This window comes from Oryzias melastigma, linkage group LG8, assembly GCF_002922805.2.
Source record: "Oryzias melastigma strain HK-1 linkage group LG8, ASM292280v2, whole genome shotgun sequence".
In the NCBI taxonomy this organism is placed as follows: Eukaryota; Metazoa; Chordata; class Actinopteri; order Beloniformes; family Adrianichthyidae; genus Oryzias; species Oryzias melastigma.
In genome coordinates, this window is record NC_050519.1 from 19,848,094 (window position 1) to 19,868,841 (window position 20,748).

Here is a 20,748-nt window from a genome sequence, read left to right on the forward strand (position 1 = left end):
CCCCAGAGCTGATCTGAATAATAACCATGATAGAAAATCTAAATTTATATTTAAACGCATCAATATTAATTTATTAATCTAGCCTCACCAGGACCACGGGGGAGGGAATATTGTCTGATTACTAGCTAGCCTGGCAGAACGCCTGTCCAAAGAGGAATGTTTTAAGGCTAGTTTTGAAGGTAGAAACTGTGCTGGCCTCTCTGACATGAGCTGGGAGCTTATTCCATAGAACATAGAAAATATACAATATAAACTTGAGTTGCAAACTCAAACATGAATTTTAAAAAAAAAATCTTGGTTTATTTGTTCTATTTTTGATGTAATACTTTAATGGAAACACGGAGAATGTATCTGTTTCTCTGTAATAGTTTAGAAAATAATAATTTATCTGAAATCGTCATTTTAAATGTACATTTTTTCATTTATTTTACATTGAAAAACGAATGAAACAATAATCCAGTTACGGCGTCAGTTTTGGCCTAGAAAATGGCCAATCACACGCAGGTTTCCCTTTTGTTTTTTTACCTTTTTTTTTTTCAGAATTGTGCCTGTGGAACGTTGGAGTTTGATAAACGCTCGTGGGGGACTTTGGTTGGAAATTTAACGTCATATAACCCTCTCTAGATGGATGCAGACTACGACCCCAGTCAACACTCTACGTCCAAGAAAAAGAAGAAGGAGAAGAGGAAGAAGATGAAGAAGGAGGACCTGCCGCTGATGGGGAAGAAGAGGAAGAAGTCGCACTTTGCAGATGCGGTCACTCAGAAGAAGCCGGTGTTTGACCCCAGTGAGTACGGCTCCTGCAGGAGTCTGTGGCCGTGCCGCTCACCCTGACGCTCTTTGTCTGCAGAGGAGAAGACCTTTGAGCAGTACCTGGATGAGTACTACAAGCTGGACTACGAGGACATCATCGACGACCTCCCATGTAGGTTTCGCTACAGACAGGTGGTTCCCAACGACTTTGGTCTGACCATGGAGGAGGTGAGAGCCGCAGCGCCGTCTGCTCTGAGCGCAGGGTTCTATGAGGTTCTAGAAGAGTTGGAGTCACATCTTAGAATTCAGTACTGCAACAGAAGAAAAAATGGCGACTGAATCGACTTAATTTGGTTGGAGTAAGCATTTATCAATGAATGAAGTCACTCAGTCCAGTTCTTTTCTACAATCAAACACAAGAAGACTTTTACTACAGCATCACTATGATTAGCACATTTCCAAGTTGATTCCTAAAACATTTACTTCTATGGTTTTATTTATTTGAAACTTGACTGAAGGAATGTTTTGTCTTATTTAACATTTAACAAAATTCCTCACAAATGGAGATTAACCTTTTAACTTACAGGATTTTCACATTTCGGCTGTGGGTGGAGTCAGCTTCCAACGTCCCTGTTTGGTTACCCTTTAAAGTCCAACAACAGCTATATTCTTCCCATTGTAAAATCTTTCCCAGGGATCTTTTACTTACGATGATGTTATTTTTAGCCAAAAACAAAAAGCCTGTAACAATCCCATCATTCCTTTGTTTACACTCTCCTGCTAGCATACAGACCCTCACAACCCGAAGCTAGCTTTAGCATAGCAAAAAAATAGCAAGTAATATCTGATTCATCCAGCTGTACAGCTTTGATCCAGATTCCATCTCAGATGAGGAAAACAAAGATGTTCGTGGATCTATTTGTCTGTAAGTGGATGCATCAGAATGGAGTGGAGCAGGGAGACAAAAACCTAAACTTTTTCAATTCATCTGGTCTTGATCCATCACAATTTGAGTAAAGAAATACTCAGAAACTAGGGTTTACTCTTAATTTTTGTTTGAGAAAAATGCCACAAGAACTTGTTAAAAACACAATTTTCATTAAAGTGAAATCTGTGTTGTGTTGAACAAATAATGGCACAATGACAAGACTTTGATCTGAAGCTCCATCCACTAATGTGGTTTCTATAAAAATATAGAAGGACAGATCTGCACTGAAATTGTCCTGAAAGGTTTAAGTGTTTTCATCTGCTGCCGTGATGAGCTGTGAGGACTGATCTGGTATTGCTGCCCTCCGGGGAGAGCTCTGACCAGGGAATGATCTCGCTTCAATCTTCTCTCTGAGCTGCAGCCGCTCAGCAGCTGCTGCAGGTTTGTGGCCGACTGTGCAGAATACAGATGTGCGTCTTCGTTTTTCAGATTCTGAACGCCAACGACAAAGAGCTGAACCGCTGGTGTTCCCTGAAGAAGACCTGCATGTTCAGGTACACACCTCAGCTGTTGATTTTGTTTGTCTGAAACCTTTTTCCACAGTTTTCTTTCCATTTCAGGTCTGACAAGGAGGAGCTGAGCGACTTGAAAAATTATAAAATCAAAGCAAAAAATGAAAAAAAGAAGAAGGAAATTCTGGGTTCAGTTTATACAGAGTAAGTAACATCTGTTAAGAGAATTGTTGTTTTAAGTTAGAGTTTATATTCTGTGTTTGTGTGAAATCGATCTTTAGACACGATGAAGATGAGGAGGACGCCAAGACGAAGGTGGGGAAGAAGCGGCGAGATCGTCTGAAGAACGCAGAACACAGAAATGAGGAAGATGACTCCGCTAAAGAGACGCCAGAGAATCCTCAGCAGGAAGAAGACGGTGTCGAGGAGGAGGAGGAGTTCCTCATACCTAAGAAAAAGATGAAAACAGAAGCCCAAGAGGAGGTGGAGAAACCGACCAGAGCAAGGAACGGGCAGAAATGGTCCGGGAAGAAGCAGAAGCGCTCAGGCCACCGCCTCCTGTCCGCCGGCTCGGGGGTGAAGATCGGCGGGCGCGAGTTCAGTCGGCAGCGGCTGAAGGCCTACGGGCTGAACCCCAAAAGACTGTACTTCAGACAGCTCGGCCGGCAGAGACGGAAAGCCCAGGAGAAGAAGCTGAAGCAGAAACACAAAGAGTGAACTCAAACTTCTGCTCACAGCGAGCGGTTAGAAAACATCCGGTTCATGTTTTTTATTTTTGCCCTTTTGGAGTTTTCTGAGTTAACTCAAAGAGATAATGATCATATTTCTGATCAAAACAAACAGGAAAATGTCTCTTTCTTTAATTTCTTCATGTTGTGTAAATATAAACTAAATTTAGAATTTAGCTCTGGAAACACGGGGAACTTTCTGACACCACTATGGAGCTAAAATAAGCTCCACCTGCCTTTACGTGGGTTGTTTTCCACGGTGTTCAGGAGAAAAGCAGGAAACCACATGAAAGAGTTTGTGTGAATCAGTGACCTGTGTGGCCTCAGACTGCTACTGTCTTCACTACAGTGATGCTCAGAGAAAACCAAACTTTCCCTACAAGCAGATGACTTTGACCTACATTTGGGGGAAAGGAAGCCGCATGTAAAGGTTGACTTACGCATGAATTTTTCCATATCAGTCTGAAAATCTTTGAAGGAATTTGTTTGTTTTTCTGACATTTAAAGTTTGGATTCGAAATATTGATTACCATCGTTGGTGAGTGTGACCTTCACTGACAAGGTATTTGATGAAAAAAAAGGTAGGAAGTAATTAACAATATTCTAAATTAATTCAGAAAATGTGAAAGGGTTAAAAATAAAATTGTTTTTAGGCTGTTTTATGTGTTTTACAGATGAAAAAGTTATATTTTTTTTATCAAAAAGTCCTAATTTAATTTACAATTTTTGTTCCTCAAATGTAAATACTGTACATTTAGTTTACCTGCTGAACACAAATATTCATTAGAATGTAATCAACTGCATTTCCACTGTATTTTTTATACAAAGTTCAACTTAAAAGTAAAAGGAACAAATACTGGGTGCACAAAAGCAATACAAGAAAAACGATTATACTTGGATAATCAAAATTCACAAAATATTAAAAAAGACATTTCTCTCTTTAAATAAACTGCTGAAAATTCAGCTTTAAAAATCCCATTGCTGCAAAATTCAGTGATTAATGCAGAAAAACAATTTTTTGTGCCACGATTAAAAACAAATTCCCAATTAAATCAATTAGAGTTCTAAAAAAAAAGCTTAATTGAGAAGTGAGTTACTTTTATTTGTAAGAATTTCCTCAAAATTAGCTTAGGTTCAAATATAGCACCAATTGCATTCATTTTAATTTTTTTTTATAATAGTAAAAATCACACACTGAAATATATTTTGAGCTAATAAATCTGCAAATAAATTTAACAGTATTAAAAATTGAAATATTAATTTGTTCCCAGTGTTCTTCTCTTTTTTGAAAATACTATTTATTTCCTGCTTAAAAAGTGAAAACAATAAAAAAAAATTGTGGGAGATGCAAAAAAACTGATTTTCTGGAGGTTTTGGTGAATGTGTCACCCACATTCTGTTCACCGCACAAACCCACAGTCTTCTAATGTGGAACAATAAAAAACAGGTTTGAACTGTAAGTCAGGGGAGGTTGTTACAGCACAAAAATATTCTCCACTTCCTTGCTTACTGTTGATGATTTTATAGATGGTATGTGTGCCACTAAAATTAGAAAAAGGTCACTTGAAATAACAAATATTCGTTGCAATTTCCCTTCCGAACAGCAGAGGCGGTGTGGGCGCTCCTTTGCTTAAACCACCACAGAAGAAGAGAAGAACGAGCGCGGCACTGGAGGACTGAGTTTGAATCGCGGAAGAAAAACAAACGGTTTGTTTTCACAGCTTTTCCATTAAAAAAATAGCTACATATTATCCCCAGCGCGGCGTTTTAGTTCAACAAAAGTGTTATTATCGGTAGTGTGTTTTGTTTGTATAAGTATAACGAATACAAATAATGTATCATTTCTTTTAAGCACAAAATACGTATTTACTTGAAGCTAATTAGCATAAAAGTGGCATAAAATAAGTAGATTAGTCGTTTAAAATTGACTGTTTTCGTCCGCGTTAGTTAGTTATTTGGATTGTATCAAACTAAATATCTTGTTTCTTAAAAATGGTCAACCATGAAGCGTTTTCAGCTTGTTTTTGCATAGCTTTGTAGTTATTTCCTCCCTCTGGACTCATTTCTTTGCTGCAGAAGCTGCATACATACAGGCTGCACAGCAGAACATTGATCTGTGGTTTGATTTGTAGCTTCCCAGGATGGCACAAGGACACAAATTCCAGGACTTGGAGGAGACTGGTGAGGCTCTGGTGGCCTTCATCAACAGCAGCCAGCCTGATACTCTGCGGCAGGTGAAAGCAGAACACCGAGCTCTGTTTGATCGACACACAGAAACAAGGAGGATTGTGACGCAGATTTTGAAAGGTGAGGATGCAGATGTTTGGTGGTCTCAGATGGCAGCTTGTCATCGTTCTTCTCGGGTCTCCAGATGTTGTTCAGGTAGAGGAGGATGCCGGTCAGAGGCTGCTGGACATGGAGGAGGAGAAGCACCGCAGGGACAAGGAGCTGAGGAGCATGGAGGAGCAGCTAAACAAGCTCACAGCCAAAAGCCAGATCACCGATTCAGAAATACAGTATCCTTCCATCACTTTTTTTTTCATATAACTGAGAAATTATGTATTTTTAAATTCCTAGTCTATTAGAACCCTTAACGTTCCTCCAGGTTTCTTCAGAAAGAGCTGGAGAGTCTGAAATGCAGCGAGAGCGAGCTGGAAACTCTCCAGAATGAAGTGGATGAAGACACGACCGAGGTCATCCCATCTGCAGTGTGAGTGACACGCATCCAGACTGCATTTTAACGGGTTTGCTGTGTGTCTGCTGGTCACATTCCCTTAGATTTAAGGATTTAGGTTTGTTACTTGCATAAGCTGAATATACAATAAAACATGTTATATTCAGAGCCACTGAGGTGCAGCTGCCATCCAAACCCAAAACGAATAATGAGTTTAAAGCAGGGGTCTGCAACCTGTGGCTCTTTTACCCCTCCCTTGTGTCTCTGTGGTTAAAGAAAAATAAAAAGTTAACATTTTGAAAGGTGAAGTAAAAATGAAGCAACGCACAAGTTCAACTAATACATTTTGAAAGATTTTTGAATGCTGTTTACCACAGATAACCAATTTGAGGTAAACACGGACAGACTTTAGATGCACATTTTCTATTTTTTAACAAATTAAAAAATGTTAGGTGCACCTTATGATTTGAAAAATATGGTATGGCTCTTATTTAATTTTGGTAATTTAGAGTTACAACTTCTTCACTGAGATCCACCACAAAAAGTCAAACAGTTTTATTGATTTTTTTGTGACACAAGGTGTCTTTTGTTTTGAAAGGAAGTTATGAACCTTTGTCAAAAGTTATTGAAAGGCTATTTTCTTTTTATATGCAAGTTTTATTTATGCAAAAAAAGCAATAGTTTATTTGCATTTATCATAATAATGTAAATACAAATCAGTGTCCTATTTTTCTAAAGGGTGACGTTAGACTTTGTGGCTCTCGCTGTGGTGTTTGTGAGAAATCGACCCGTGTGGCTCGCTAAGTGTTGAAGGTTGCAGACCTCTGGTTCAAATAAAGGTTAATTCCAAAATAGCTTCACTGTGACATTTAAAATATTCAAAATAATGAAGGACTCAGTAATATTCACACCTTAGGGCAGGGGTGTCAAACTCAATCACACAAGGGGCCAAAACACACTTTAGGTCGCAGGTCGAACACGATAAACCTTTATGGAACACTATAAAACTATATCTTTAAAAATGTAACTTTTTAACATAAATATGAACTAGATATACAGCATTACTTGTAATAATGCTAGTGTGAATGCTGTAAGCTGAATTTAGCCGCTGAAGATGCTGGTTCTGATAGTTGAAGGTGCTGGAATTGATAGCTAAAAATGCTAAAGCTAATAGCCAGATAAAACATTATCTAAACTCTAAATTAGTCTAAAAAGATGGGGAAAAAGTCTAAATTAGCCAAAACAGCTAGAATGTAACTGAAATATTAGCTAAACTCCAACATAGCCTAAATATCTTAGTAAATGCCAAAATAGTCCAAAAAACTAACAGAGTTTCAGATTTTTAAAACTTTTAAACTGTAACTTTTTAACATAATTATGAATAATAAAAATGCAGGAATATTATTCCAGAATAAATCAACTTAAACCTTAAATAACTTTCAATATTTTGTTCACCATCAAAATATATTTTATCCAAATTTTACAATTTTTGAAATAAGCACAAGATAACATTGGGCCATTAATAACTATAAAATAAAATGATCTGGAGGGCCGGTCCGGCCCCCCGGGCCTTGACTTTGACATGTGTGCTTTAGGGTCTTCTTGGTAACTTGTTGGTGCAGCTTTTGTGGCTTAGTTCAATTAAGTTCTGTTCTCTTTGACCTCAATCTAATACTAATATTACATCAACATGTTCATGTGTGACAGAAGATTCATCCAGACGTTCTTGTTCCTTCTGCAGACATGTGGCTCAGCTGTACTACCTGATCACCAAGATCAAGTGGGAGTACGACACTCAACCCAACATTTTAAAAGGAGGTATGTTTGTTACTGCCGTCCTTCAGTTCTGGCATCAAAATGCAATGTATCCTTCATAAACGCCACGATTTATCTTAACAAGATGAAATTCTCCTACGTACAGAATGTTAGGTAATAACAGCACAGCAGTCATTTGGGAAACTTTAGTCACTGTTGTTGAATTCTCTCATGTCTTTATCGTCTTGATCTGACGTCTGGATTCTCCATCACAGTTCATTACGGCGCAGAGCTGGCGACTCCCATTCACATCGACACGACCACGCGCTCTCGCATCGACGTCAGCGACCAGCTGTGGGGCTTTGTCTGCTCGCAGTGGTAGCAGACCTCCTCGTTTGTAATTGTTCGTGGATGTCTTGTTTGTATTTGTTTTTAACAATAAAATGTATCTTACTTTTACTTTAAGTTGACTGAGTTTTATTTCCTGGGAGGATTTTATAGTGATGGAAAGTGAGGTATTCTTTAAAAAAATGACACAGATCACAAAGTCAACACGGTTCAAGGCAGAAATATATTTCTTAAATTGATGTATAAAAGTGCTTATGAATAATTAAAGATGAATAAGTTACCTAATTAAAGAAATCGGTCATTCTCTGAGAAATGACTTCAACCTTCAGTGTGCAGAGCAAATAGTGTTTACATGAAGCAGTTGGTGCAGAAATGATAATTGAGTTCACAATAAAGCGTTAGATTTTTATTTATATTTTCAATAAAAACCATAGATCAAGAAAAATTATTTTATTGCACTTTTGCTTTGAAAGTTTTGTATAAAGTTTATCTGAATTTTAGTTAGTTTTGTTGGTTTTGTTCTATTTGTTAAGTTTAGGAAATCCAATTCATTGGGTGAACATACAAACAGTAGAAACTCCATATTTTTGTTATAATCATTAATTCATACCAGTAACTAATTAGCTATTTGTATGATAATATCTATACATTTTTAAGCTTAGTTTGAACTCTTTTGAACATGAAGGTGTTTTTTTTTATTTGTTCCGTTGATGGAAGCCCCCCCTGCATGAGGAAAGTGGACATTAGGTGTCACTGTGGAGCTTTTTATCCCCCTTTGTTGTCTAATTAAACTCTTTGTGGCTTTAAAGAGGACATCGTGTTGCTTTAAAGTTTATTTGAAAAAAAAATTAAGACGGTATTTAAGACCTGACTCACACTGAAAAACGTCTTTTTTTTTTACAAATCTGTAGTAATTTATGTAATCTTCAATTCATGGAATGTTTGTGTTTAGTTCAGACTCAATAAACGTTTGTCCTAAAACATTCAGCCTAAAACTGCTTTATTAACCCAACCCTGATTTAAGAACATATTTTCACTTCCACTTCTGAAGTCAATTTTTTTTGTTAGTTTTCAACTTTTTATTGACATAAGTTGTTTTTAAAAATATATATATTTAATGGCTTTTAGTCCATCGAATTAGAAAATGTGAAAATTGATGTTGTAGTGGACATTTCAGTTTTTAACTTATGTTAAAATCTAAGTTATTAGCAGTTAAAGTCTCTGGGACCTTACAACAATAATGTCACATCTACACATCTTACTTTAGACTATTGTCTTTTATTGATTTCAGAATAAAAGCTGCTTCCCTTTGATCTTTCTTCCTTGATTCTGATCATCGGTTGATTGAAAGTTCCAGTTTCTGGATTGTGACATTAACAGTTAAACATCTGAGCATTTACGTTAAGTAATTTAGCATTTGTATAATTCATTAATCTAAAAATATTTGTTTATTTGTCTTTTTAGTATATGCATTTATTGTCATTTCTATCTTTGAATGTCTTTTTAATCTAATAGCCCCAAAGTTTCCTTCCATCTTAAGACTTTTGTTGCTTTTAATCTTTTGTCTTTCATGACTTTTATTGTTTTAACACATTATAGACACGAGTGCAGAGTGAAATTTACCTTCAACTCATTCATTAAAACTTTATACTTCGCCTCAGCGATCCCACAAAAATGCATGAAATTCAAATAATTACCAAAATAAAACTCCATCAACATGGTTGAAATGAGTAAAATATCAGCAAAAAATTAAACTCAGAGCTCAAGTAAAACTGAGGGGAATTAATATAATCTAAATAATGATAAAATAATGTTCTATACCATATTATATTAGGTTAATAGAAACAATTACGAGGCAGGATTAATAAAGAGGAAGTGGGTCTTTTTGCTTTTCCGTAATGAACGGTCTGTGAAGTGGAAATGGAGAAAGATGATCTCATTCAGCAAACGTGCAGCTGGAGGCATGCGTGACAGTGCAGTGATGGATGCTGTGTTCATAGCAGTCACAATCATTTAAATAAAATAACAAACAGGCCTTTAGCTTTGCAAAAAAATGTAAACTGTTAAAAGTTGATTGCATCGTCAAAAATTCCCCAAATATTTGTTTTCTTCTAGAGTGTTTGACAGTTTTGCACTAGAGTAAAACAAATAACCAACAGACTTTTGGAAAGAAGACGGTCAGAGGCGACTTCCTGCTGCAGTGAGGCTTTCTGCAGCTCAGACTGCCATGCACGATCAGGGAATCTCTGTGGCCGACTTACCGTCAGCAGAAAAACTCTTCTGCTGTTTGTCGATTTCTTCCCCACAAATGGTTTTCGCAGGTGGTTTTGCATTTTGCCACTAGCTTCTAACTCGACTTCCCTTTGATCGCCCTGCTGCAGTTACATCAAACAAACCTGCTAACGCCCGACGAAGAGAGTTCATTTTCCTGTGGCGGTTTTAGTCGATATTGTTGAGTTTTCTTAACCTTTTAAAACCAAACAAAAAAGTGAAGACAAACGTAAAAAACATTCAAATATGTTTATTCAGTGCTTATATAAAAATGTTATAACTTATGTGAAAACTTTACAAAAGAAGTAGAAATATTTAATTTTTTTACATTAAAAAAAACGAGCACAACATGAACCGGGCCAGAACCCGGAGAGATTTCTGTCACATTCATGTTATTTCTGTGCTTTTTCACAGGAAAACATTTCATTTCACAGAATAAAAGGCGACCTGGCTCCATAAAGTGTTGCTAACGGCCGTCACTTTTCAGCTAAACTCAGACCTGCTTATTCTAAGGCACTCATCCTTCAGTATTGTAAAGCTGCAGAACATCTGACACTTTCTCTGATGTCCAGGAACTCACATGGAAGACATTAAATCTGGGCGTGGATCCTCCGTCCGCGTAACGTGTCATTATGCTGTTTATGCTGCACAGGCAGCAGGCCATGAGAACACATCTGATGCCTGGAATATCCCCACATGTACATGTAAACTAACCTCTTCATTCATGGAAGGAACATAGAAGTCCATAATACTGGCCTCGACCGAGACTCTAAAAGTTCAAACACGGAAAAGCTTGACGACGTTTCCTCCCAATCAGTCCCAAACACTGTTTTTTTTAAGGACGATCACAGAGATTGTTTCAAAGTGCAACAACAAGCTTTTGCTCAGTTCCTGTAAAGTTCTTTGGTGACCCAGCTCATCACGTCCTGCAGATTTGGGGGTAAATGGGTTTGATGGCTGAGTGCGTGAAGTTACCCGAGGACACTGTGGTCTCCAGTCCCTCCAGCCGGTGTGAGGTGCCGTCCATCCTAGTGGTGCTGCAGTCCAGGAAGTGCACCCCGATCTTGCGAACCTGCCCGTTTTCGGTGAGGAGGCAGGGCTGGCAGAGCAGCCGGATGATGGCCTTCCTCATGTCCTTGCTGGTCAGAGTGTAGATGATGGGGTTGAGCAGGGAGTTGAACACTGCGATTCCCAGGAAGTAATCTGCCTTCAGGAGGACTTTGCAGCCTTTAACTGGACAGGAGAAGTCCAACAGGAAGAGGCTGAAGAGGGGCAGCCAGCAGGCGATGAAGACTCCCAGGACGATGGTGACTGTTTTCAGCAGCGCCATATACTTCTGCGACTTCCTGTAGAATCCTTTGCGCTGTGGGACAGAGGCCAGGCGCTGGGTGTTGGATTTGACGATGCGGAAGATGCGAACGTAGAGCACAATGATGGCCATGAGGATGGCGCTGAAGACGGTGATGCAAAAGAGGATGTAGCTTTTGGCGTAGAGCGGGAAGATGGTGGAGCACTGCTCCAGCCGCCCAAGACAGTTCCACCCCAGAACAGGCAGGATGCCCAGGAACACAGACAGCACCCAGCTGCCAACAATGAGGGCCAACATCCGGCCCTGCTTGTCCCCCTGGTACGGCTTCATCCTCACCATGGTGACATGGCGCTCTATGGCGATGGCCAGCAGGCTGATCACCGACGCAGCCAGCGTGATGAACACACACCCTTCTCGAAGGAAATAGAGAACGGGGGTCATTTTCAAGGTGACGCGTCCAGACGTCATGATGTTCACCATGTAGGTCAAGCCTGCCAGCAGGTCAGAGAGAGTCAAATTTCCCAGTAGGTAGTACATGGGCACATGGAACTTCTTGTTCTTCCAGAGAGCCACAAGCACAATGGCATTTTCGGCCATTATGAGCAGGCAGACCAGCAGGAAAGCGATGGCAACAGGTTTGATTCCCTCCTTGTACTTGTTCTCGTCTGCTTTGCCGATGTAGTTGTAGTGGTCATAGATGATGGTCTTATTGAGATACTGGCTGAATGTGGAAACCATCCCTGCAGTCGGAGGTGCAGCAGATGGAACTGAAGAAGACTGTGTAGCACAAAGAGGATCGGCAGGCTCCTGTCTGCACCTTATCTGGCGTTTACAGTAAATCCACAGGCAAAGAGCTTAAACAGTCCTGTGGTTGGGCATTCCTCTGTCTCGACTGGCTCGTAAGCAGAAGGAAAACACTTTCCTTTTGATGCAATCAGAAAGGATTTCCTGTGGTTTCCGAATTTTCCTGTCTAGATCTTTGTATTTTTATTGCCTGGTGCAGACACTAGGAGGAGGTGAAGGACAGTCTGCAAGAAACAAAGGAGAGGGAGGTTAATACTTACTAGCAAATATAAGCTGCAGTCATTGTTATACAAAAAACAAAAACATATTATGTCCAGAAAAATTTAAATGGTAAAAAAAACGACATTTACTAACATCGATGTTTGTTAGAAATCTGGATGTATAAAATGAAAAGCAAAACATGTGAAGAATCTTTTGTGACTTTAATCTTTGCGTTAAAATTTGAATACAATTTTACGTGGATAAAAAATGTTAAAGTTGTGCCAAAGGCTAAGAAGTCGGTGCGTAACTTTGCGTAATTACGCAAAACAATTCATGTTTTTTATTACCAAAATTCCCCTTACATTCAGATTACCTTTAGGGTCCCGGCTAAATTTGATATTAAGATATGCTTAAGTTTTTAATTGATTATTTATTATTTTGAAAATGCCGCGCTGGCTTCATGATTCTGGCAGAGAAACTTGAAAGAAACTCCCTGAGCTGAAAAAGTTTTCACCACGCAGATCAAAGGGTTTGGAAGTAAAGTTTTACAAATAAAAAGTAGAGGTTAAAACATACCTGAGTGAAATTCCACGGGGGAAGAATCCACAGAAATGTCTTGAGTGCAGGGATCAGCGTTGAAGAGGAGAGGAGCGAGAGGAGCGATCAGCGCGCACCGCGGCCGCACGCGAGTGTGAGGTGCGCTCAGGGAGAGGCAGGGCTGAACATGCAGGGGGCTGGTCTCTGCTGTCCTCCCTCCTCACTTCAGGCCCTGTTGTTGTGTTGCTACCCTATAAATCGATGTTTGACAGATGTTTCTGTTTGTCATTACCACAGAGGACGAGGAAAATCAAATGTTCTGTCAGCATTTTATCTGGAATCAGGCTGCTGTTACAGTAAAACAAACAAACAAACAAAAGAATAATATTTTTATGTGCCTCATCCATTAGAGAAAACCTCTCATCTTTCTGATTGATTAAAAAATCGCAAAGTACTAAGAAAAAGTGAACAATGTGAGCCAGTATTCCTTTAAAAGCAGAACAACTGTCACAACAAAGCATCTGGATCAGATTGGTTTTCTACAGAAAGACTTCATCTGTAATTATTGCTCATGCCTAGTTTTTAAAGACTTCCAGGAAGAAAAAACGATGTTCAAAGTGCAAAAAACATCCAAAAATGTTCAAATGTGAAATCTGTTTTTATTTTGCTTCCCCCTTACTAAAATTACCACTTGAAAGCTGCTTTCCAGAATGCTAATTTCTGTCACTTGTTCAGAAAAAAAGCCCAACATTTTTAGACAAATCTCCATTTCTGGTTGTCTAGTCCTTCATTTGTTCACGACACAAGACTAAAAGTGTTTGCTGTTTTATTTGAGTTTAAAGTGATGCCCAACTGAAAGTGTTTCACCCTCTCATTAGACTGACTGCTCGTTTTTGTGGCTTTTTTAAGAATGTAATCGTCTTGAAAAGAATTTAGTCTGTTTCTTCTGTTCTTTTGTAGATGTAAATTAAAAACAAGGGTTTTAAAAATAGAAAGATATATTTTTTTAAATATACTTTTGTAATTTTAATTTGTTTTTTTAGAAAGTTTCTCTGGAAATAAAACAAATGTTTCCTCATAGTATCTTACACAAGAACTCTCACATTACAACAGGTTCTACTACTATTCCAATAAACCAGATTTATGACTTTTTTTTTTTTTTTTTTCATCCGGCGGCACACAAATAAACATGACGTCTGCAGCAGAGCAGGGAACTTGCGTAAAGCGAGGGCTGGCCGAGCGCAGGACAGGACTGGGCCTTCTCTAAACAGGAAGCAGGCTCATTGTACCTCGAAAGGAGAGGGATATCCTTGAGAAAAACACGCATGAAGTCACTCTTGTTCAGCTTACTCACCTCCATGCTTTTTAATGACAAATGGCTTTATATAATTGTCATAAAAGTCCAAGTCTCAGTTACAGTTTTGACTGTCTGCTGGTGGTTTTCGGAGTTTTTTCTCTTCTGACTGGAGCAGTTCCGCCCACCACAACTGTCTGTTGAAGTCTGCTTTCACACTGCGCTGTTTGGTCCAATCCAGAGTTTGGGTCCTTGTGTGTCCTTCTGTGTGTGGTTAGTTTTGTTTGGCAGGTGTGAACACTCATCTGAACTGGATAAAACAACCAAAAGAGGAGACATACCAGGTCAAAAACAGACCACAGAGGAAGGGTAAAGTCGAAAAATAACTTTATTAGTAATGCATGGTGATAGTTAGAAAACCAACAGGAGCAGATGCTCTTCTTCTTTGTGTTTTATGGATAGTTTTTTTTTCCAGTTCTGAATCGAGAACTTCATTTTCCTTGTCAGTTTGGTCCTCTTCAGTCTTTCTGTTTGAATATCTGGCCGCCATATTGGATTTTATGCAAAAATCAGGCTGGCCCAGAAGAATTTTCAAAAGTATGCCCCAAAGAAGATAAATCCATTGAGAAAGCCTTGACTGGAATTTTTTCCTGGCTTGGACTTGTCTAGTAGGAGCCATCATGTCTGACTTCACCCTTTAGAAAAATAAGACACCGATTTCTTTCACTGTTACTATTATTGTTTTCATTTCTTTTCATAAATAAAGCATAAAAAATGTATTTTTTCTAAATATAAAGTAGTTTGTAACTTGACAGAGGTTCCTTTCAAAATAAAAGACACCTTGTCCCATGCAGGATAATCTCAAAAATGTGATAGTATGGAGTGTAATGTCTGCAGTGATATTTTAAAAGACAATTATAGAAAAGTTTATAATACTGTTTTTGATGCATCAATTTAACTAGATAAAATTGAATCAGAGCTAATAAGTGACCCTTTCCAGATTTTCTGGGCCATTTGGAAGACTTAAAATGCATACATTTTTTTCAAAAAGTATCAAACAATATTGGTAATGTCCATCCGTATGGTTCTGATCGAGGAAGTGAAGGCCCCAGCAACCCTGTGACCCAAAAAAGGTTCGGCGGGTTTAGAAAATGGACAGATGGATTGTAAACAATTAAACTTTTTGGACACTTCCTGTTGATTCATCAGAGCTTCATTGTCAATAAAATGTCAAACCCAATTTTCTGAATTCCAGTTCTTGCCCCCCTCCACCGACTGATTACCAGGTTTAAAAGAACCTTGTTAGGGGGGTAGTGAACCCCCCACAGTGACGAGCTGTGAGGAGTTTAGCACACAAAGCCCTGACAGCAGGACTCCCCGCTCCGTCACCTGCTGCTCCCTCAGGCTACAATAAAGCTTTTAGCGGAGACTGACCCATCCTGTTCTCCCAGCAGCCTCTCTGTTTTGTTCTGTCCGGCGGGCTCGGCTCAGGAAGAGTTTTCCTGTGACGCTTTCAGGAAGGAAGTCCGTCAGGCCTGTTCTCTGTCATGACCTCTGTGTTTGTCATCAGTGACTAATGAGATGATCTGAGACAATCAACTATTTGGGTCATATTCACTCTGCACACAAAATCGTCACGTTTCCCCCTTAGCTTTCGGTTCTCAAGACTTTTCAAAGTCATGCATGTGACCTGAGGTGCTCCTCGGCTGTGGTGAGACTTTGGTAGCTCAAATAACGGTGCAGAATCACACCTCAGAATAAAAGTCTCACCTCAGAGTAAAAACTCTCACCTGTGCAAACACAAAGAAGAAAAAGCCAACACGTTTCTGTTTCTATTTTAAAAGCTTCAGAGAAGTTGAGCTGGAATTTAGATTTGTCCATACCTGAAAGGAGCTGAGTCACTAAATGCTGAGTCATGATTGTCTCTGTGGGTCAGTTTCAGTGGATTTGCAGGAATCGGGGAAATGGAGGAAAACATGGAAACTAGATGAATTCTGATGTACTGTCCTTGCCTTTCCAGCCATGGATTATGGGAATCCTAGAAATATCCCAAAATAGTCAGAGTTTGATGTGCAGCTGTGACGGGGCGTGGCTCTTCTGCTGTGAACGCCTCAGTCAAAGGACTCTGAAAAAGCTTGAAAATGAAAATTAAACATTTCCTTTTTCTGATTTATTTCCATATCATGCAAATCTTTCATCAGTTATTTACACACAAAGTGAGTCATTTATTTCCTCAGAGCAAGATGACCTCTGACCTTGACTGAATATTTAAAGACCCACTCAAATGAAATTTTTTTTCTTTAACATGTAATTGTCGCATTTTCTGATGATGGAGGACATTTATAAAGAAAACTAAGATTCAAATAGCCTCTCTGAGTATTTATTTGTTCCAATCGTTGTGAATCAGCAGCAGGGTGCTCCGCTCCATTCTGATCATCCACTTACAGACAAATAGAGCCATGAACGTCTTTGTGTTCCTCGTCTGAGCTGGAATCTGGATCTAAACTGTAAGGCTGAATAGCTCCAAAATCGCTCGCCATTTTTGTTGCACCTTTAATGTTAGTTTAGGGGTGTGAGGGGCTGTAAGCTAGTGGGAAAGGGAGTAAACAAAGGAATGATGGGAAATTTCTAATGAACTCCTTCTGCTCTGCAGAAGCTATGTCCTAAAAAACAACTTTTTTGGTGTTTTTCTTAGGTGAAAACATCATAATCATAATTTTAAAAACCACTGGGAACACTTTTAGGACAGTTTAAAAGTCTCCTTTTGTCTAAAGGTGGTTCCTGTATGCTCCTTTATGAGTCACGTCATTTTTTTAAAATCCTTGTTACAAAACATGGGGCTGCACGGTGGCGCAGTGGTTAGCGCTCTTGGTTAGCGCTCTCGCCTCACAGCGAGAAGGCCCCGGTTCGACTCCCGGCTGGGACCCTTCTGTGTGGAGTTTGCATGTTCTCCCCGTGCATGCGTGGGTTTTCACCGGGGACTCCGGCTTCCTCCCACCGTCCAAAAACATGCTTCATAGGTTCATTGGTGACTCTAAATTGCCCCTAGGTGTGAATGTGAGAGTGAATGTGTGTGTGATTGAGGCCCTGCGACAGACTGGCGACCTGTCCAGGGTGAACCCCGCCTTCGCCCATCAGTAGCCGGGATAGGCTCCGGCACCCCCGCGACCCCGAAAGGGAAGAAGTGGTCAAGAAAATGGATGGATGGATGTTACAAAACATCTTATTACTTGAGCAAATTTTATTCAAAGGTCTGGGCGAATACTAGATTCTGATTGGCTGCTGGGTGTGGATTAATGATCCACAGTGATAATGCACACCTAAAAAAGTTCCGGTCACATGTCCCAAATGTTCTTCTGTATCACTGTGCTGACTTCTTTAAAACAGACTTTTTCTTCATCTTCTGTACAAAAACAAGCAGTTAGAGGTGAACTTCTTCTCTGAACTGATGCTTTATTTAACTTATCGTGACGATCAGCATTTGTATCGCTTTCCTTTGCTGCTGCAGTCGAGGTCGGTGCTGGCTCAGCGGCGTGTTGTCATGTTACCGTGACAAAGTGGCCCAACAATATCATTGCTTTGTGAAAAAGCGATCTAAACTGAAAAAAAAAAAACAAGAATAAAGTACAAAAAATTCATTGAATAGTTTTTTTCTTTTGTAAGTAAACTTTGTATAAGTGCGATAATGCCCAACAAAGTGTGAATTATCAGAAATTAATGTATAATTTCCGATAATGCACACTTTGTCGAGCATTATCCCACTTATACGACATTCTCTGTAAATGCTCGTTTTTGATTGGCTAAAGGATTTCCATTAAAAAGTGATAATGGACACTTAATAAAGGAGTCCCAGTCACATAGTCTGAATGTTCTATATTATTGCACTGGCCTAAGCACCAGCTGTTACCTGGAACAACAGAGACTTCCAACATAAATGTAGAAATAGGTTTTTATTGATTAATGAAAGAAATTGTTTGTTACAAAACATTTAGATATCAGAGTTAATGGTGGATTGTTCTTGTAATAGAAGCCTGCTTTGTTATCTGGACAAAAACAGGCAGTAAGAGATGAACTTTCCTTCTGAAATGATGCTCTGTTTAGCATATAAACCATTTACCTCTGCTGGTTAGTCCGCTTCTTGTAAAAAACAATTTAAAGGTAAAAAAATATCAAAAAATTAAAGTTTATTTCTTTTGTAAGTGACTATGGTATAAGCGGGATAATGCCCTTCAAAGTGTGCATTATCAGAAATGAATGGATTTCTCGTTTGCAGGAGACAACAGTGAGTTAGCAAGAGTCCAGCAGATATTCTCCCTTTTTGTTGTGTGACTCCAATGTTTTTTTCTCTCAGCAAAGTAGATGAAACAGATTTTTTGAATTTTTAAATTTTTTTTGGATTAATCAAACACCTTTGAGTTGCAGAACTAAACAGGAGATCAAGCATCAACACAATAAAATACTGTCACCTTTGACCACATGTTGTATAATGTCTAATACTCGTGGTAGGTGTGTGAACAGATTCTGTCTACATTTAACTTTATCACAAAGAAAGTTCTGACTCAAAGATACCATAAAAATATGAAAAAGTTATTATTTTTTTTAATCTGCACTCTAACAGTTTAAAACTATGTTAAAATAAATTGAATTTTTTTGGGTATATTTTAGAGGACTTTTATTCATTTGATTGGGCTTATTGGGACACATGTTTTCAACTGGAACAGTTTCAGTCAGGTTTTTATCAAATAATTCAGTAAAATTAAATGTAACTTTCAATTTCCATCAGCTTTATCTAAAGAATAAGAGGCCAAAAAGCTCTGATGGATGAAATTACCACAATCGTTTGGCACAAATGAATCTAGGAAGAGGTATACATTAGTGACTATTTTCATCAAACACAGTATATTTAATGTGTTGTGTCTGTGGAGCCACATAAACATCCTCATTTCCTATCTAAAGCACCAACTTCCACCCTTAAGCCAGTATTTTAGTCCATTTGAGCTCAGAAGAGTTTCCATTAGCAGATAAATGATTGTTTAGTCTTTTCGTGCTGATTCATGACATTGTCTCTGCTCACTTGCAGCTGTGTTTATTGGAATCCACATTGATGTCTGCGATATTCAACAACATGAGCTCTGCAGAGATTTGCCGACCCTGACGATCTTATAAATTAAACACTCAGGCCCCCTTTATTTTATTTTTTGGGTTTAAAGAAATCATTTTTATTCATTTGGAGCCGTTAGGAATCAGAATTTAATACTTTCTCCTCTCCTAACGTCTTTAACAGCAGCTTAAACATCTCCTGCAAGCTCAAAGATGAGTGAAAGCTCCACAACGATGGAGTTAAAACTCTGCAGACACAATTTGAACATAGCTTGATTGTTCTCCAGCATGCAGCACACAAAGCAACATTCAAAATTCAAAAGTGGCCGAGTTCAGTGTGGAAGAACTTGACACGGAGCCATGACCTCGGTCCCAGCAGACATTTTTGAGAGCAAAGCCTTCTCGTCAACGCTGATGCCTGACCTCATAAATGCTGTGCAGAAAGAGCACAAATTCCCACGAAAACATGGAAAGCCTTCCAAGACAGAGGGGGCTGTTCTGGTTCAAACAAGGATCAGCTTCTTCTTCAAGCCCATGGATGCAGTTTCATTAAAGTATCTGTTGGGTAATCCTCAGTCCCACATATCTTTAATGTGGAGAAATGATGGTTTCACTTCGACATTTGCTACACTCTATGCTGTTTATGTAAAGTTCAAACCAGTTCAGCTCATCTAAGGAGGATATTTGTGTTCATACTACTAACATCTGGACTGTTTGCAAAAAATAAAAGTTAAGTAAAAGACCTACTCTCATGAAAATGGTGTTTTAAACATGTTCTTGTTCTGATGATGGAGGTCATTTTTAGGAAAATTAGCCTCAAAATTGTATTTTTGAATATCTAACCGTTGTAAATCGGGAGCAGACATAATGCTATTTGTATTTGTGAAGTAAAAATTACAATCAATTAAGTAATTAATGGGAAAAAATGAATCACAGTTGACTCTTGTTTTTTAGTTACAGTATTTGCAGATCACTTATTATCTGTGAATAATCACAATATTTAATCATTTGTCAATTAAGGCAGTCAACTAACAAAAAAAGAAAAACCTGATTAATCACACTTTTGTGATGTGATTGATCTCTATTAATCACAAGGTTTTAGTAAGTACATTTTATGAAAATAAGCAGCTTTTGAACAAAAACAGGCCAGAGAGAAATTTTCCTTCATTTTCGTTGCCTGGTATTTTTTAATTTATCAAGTGTTAACCCAGAAGTGTAATTCCTAAAGCACATCAACAGTAAGATAACAGAACTCTAAGACTTTTATGTCAGGAGTTTTACTCCAAGAAAACAGAGATGTTGATTTACAGCCGTAAGAAACAAACCTGCAAAAAAAAAAGTTCTGTTCTATATCACAGGCTACTTTAAAAAGCTTTTCCATCATTATCTGAACAAAAACAATTAATAAGAGGTGAACTTTCTTTATTTAACCCATCGTAACGATCTGAATATTTCCTCCGCTGTAGTTGAGGCTCAGCGACGTTTAACATGTTACTGTAACATTATGGATCGAATTGTCAATTTTTTGTGAAAA

At 38.6% G+C, this 20,748-nt stretch overlaps 3 protein-coding genes and 1 non-coding gene across 5 annotated transcripts in view; 3 read left to right on the top strand and 1 right to left on the bottom strand.

Annotated features, from left to right (window-relative positions):
• The window catches only part of kri1 (KRI1 homolog), an 8,592-nt gene extending 4,744 nt beyond the window's left edge, over positions 1 to 3,848 (top strand). Inside the window, exons 14-18 of the mRNA XM_024272728.2 lie at positions 625 to 787; positions 851 to 981; positions 2,171 to 2,235; positions 2,302 to 2,397; positions 2,475 to 3,848. Coding sequence (XP_024128496.1) covers positions 625 to 787; positions 851 to 981; positions 2,171 to 2,235; positions 2,302 to 2,397; positions 2,475 to 2,910 — 891 coding nt within the window. The 3' untranslated portion in view covers positions 2,911 to 3,848. The remainder of the gene's footprint in view (positions 1 to 624; positions 788 to 850; positions 982 to 2,170; positions 2,236 to 2,301; positions 2,398 to 2,474) is intronic.
• LOC112147023 lies at positions 2,003 to 2,099 on the top strand. Its single transcript, XR_002919368.1, has one exon. It is a non-coding gene; the product is annotated as a Z30 small nucleolar RNA (small nucleolar RNA).
• Positions 3,849 to 4,421: 573 nt separating the features above from the next.
• spc24 (SPC24 component of NDC80 kinetochore complex) lies at positions 4,422 to 7,815 on the top strand. Of its 2 annotated transcripts, none has more exons than XM_024272386.2 (6): positions 4,422 to 4,628; positions 5,054 to 5,228; positions 5,293 to 5,437; positions 5,527 to 5,631; positions 7,337 to 7,413; positions 7,626 to 7,815. In XM_024272386.2, exons 2-6 carry the CDS (start codon positions 5,063 to 5,065, stop codon positions 7,730 to 7,732), a joined length of 600 nt encoding a protein of 199 aa, XP_024128154.1. In that variant the 5' UTR covers positions 4,422 to 4,628; positions 5,054 to 5,062; the 3' UTR covers positions 7,733 to 7,815. The 2 variants fall into 2 exon arrangements, with proteins under 2 accessions (XP_024128154.1, XP_024128155.1); XM_024272387.1 differs by having other exon boundaries at positions 4,617 to 4,714.
• Positions 7,816 to 10,204: 2,389 nt separating this feature from the next.
• s1pr5a (sphingosine-1-phosphate receptor 5a) lies at positions 10,205 to 13,076 on the bottom strand. Its single transcript, XM_024271335.2, has 2 exons — positions 12,860 to 13,076; positions 10,205 to 12,306 (listed from the first exon to the last, which is right to left on the bottom strand). Exon 2 carries the CDS (start codon positions 12,014 to 12,016, stop codon positions 10,889 to 10,891), a length of 1,128 nt encoding a protein of 375 aa, XP_024127103.1. The 5' UTR covers positions 12,017 to 12,306; positions 12,860 to 13,076; the 3' UTR covers positions 10,205 to 10,888.
• Positions 13,077 to 20,748: the final 7,672 nt, after the last annotated feature.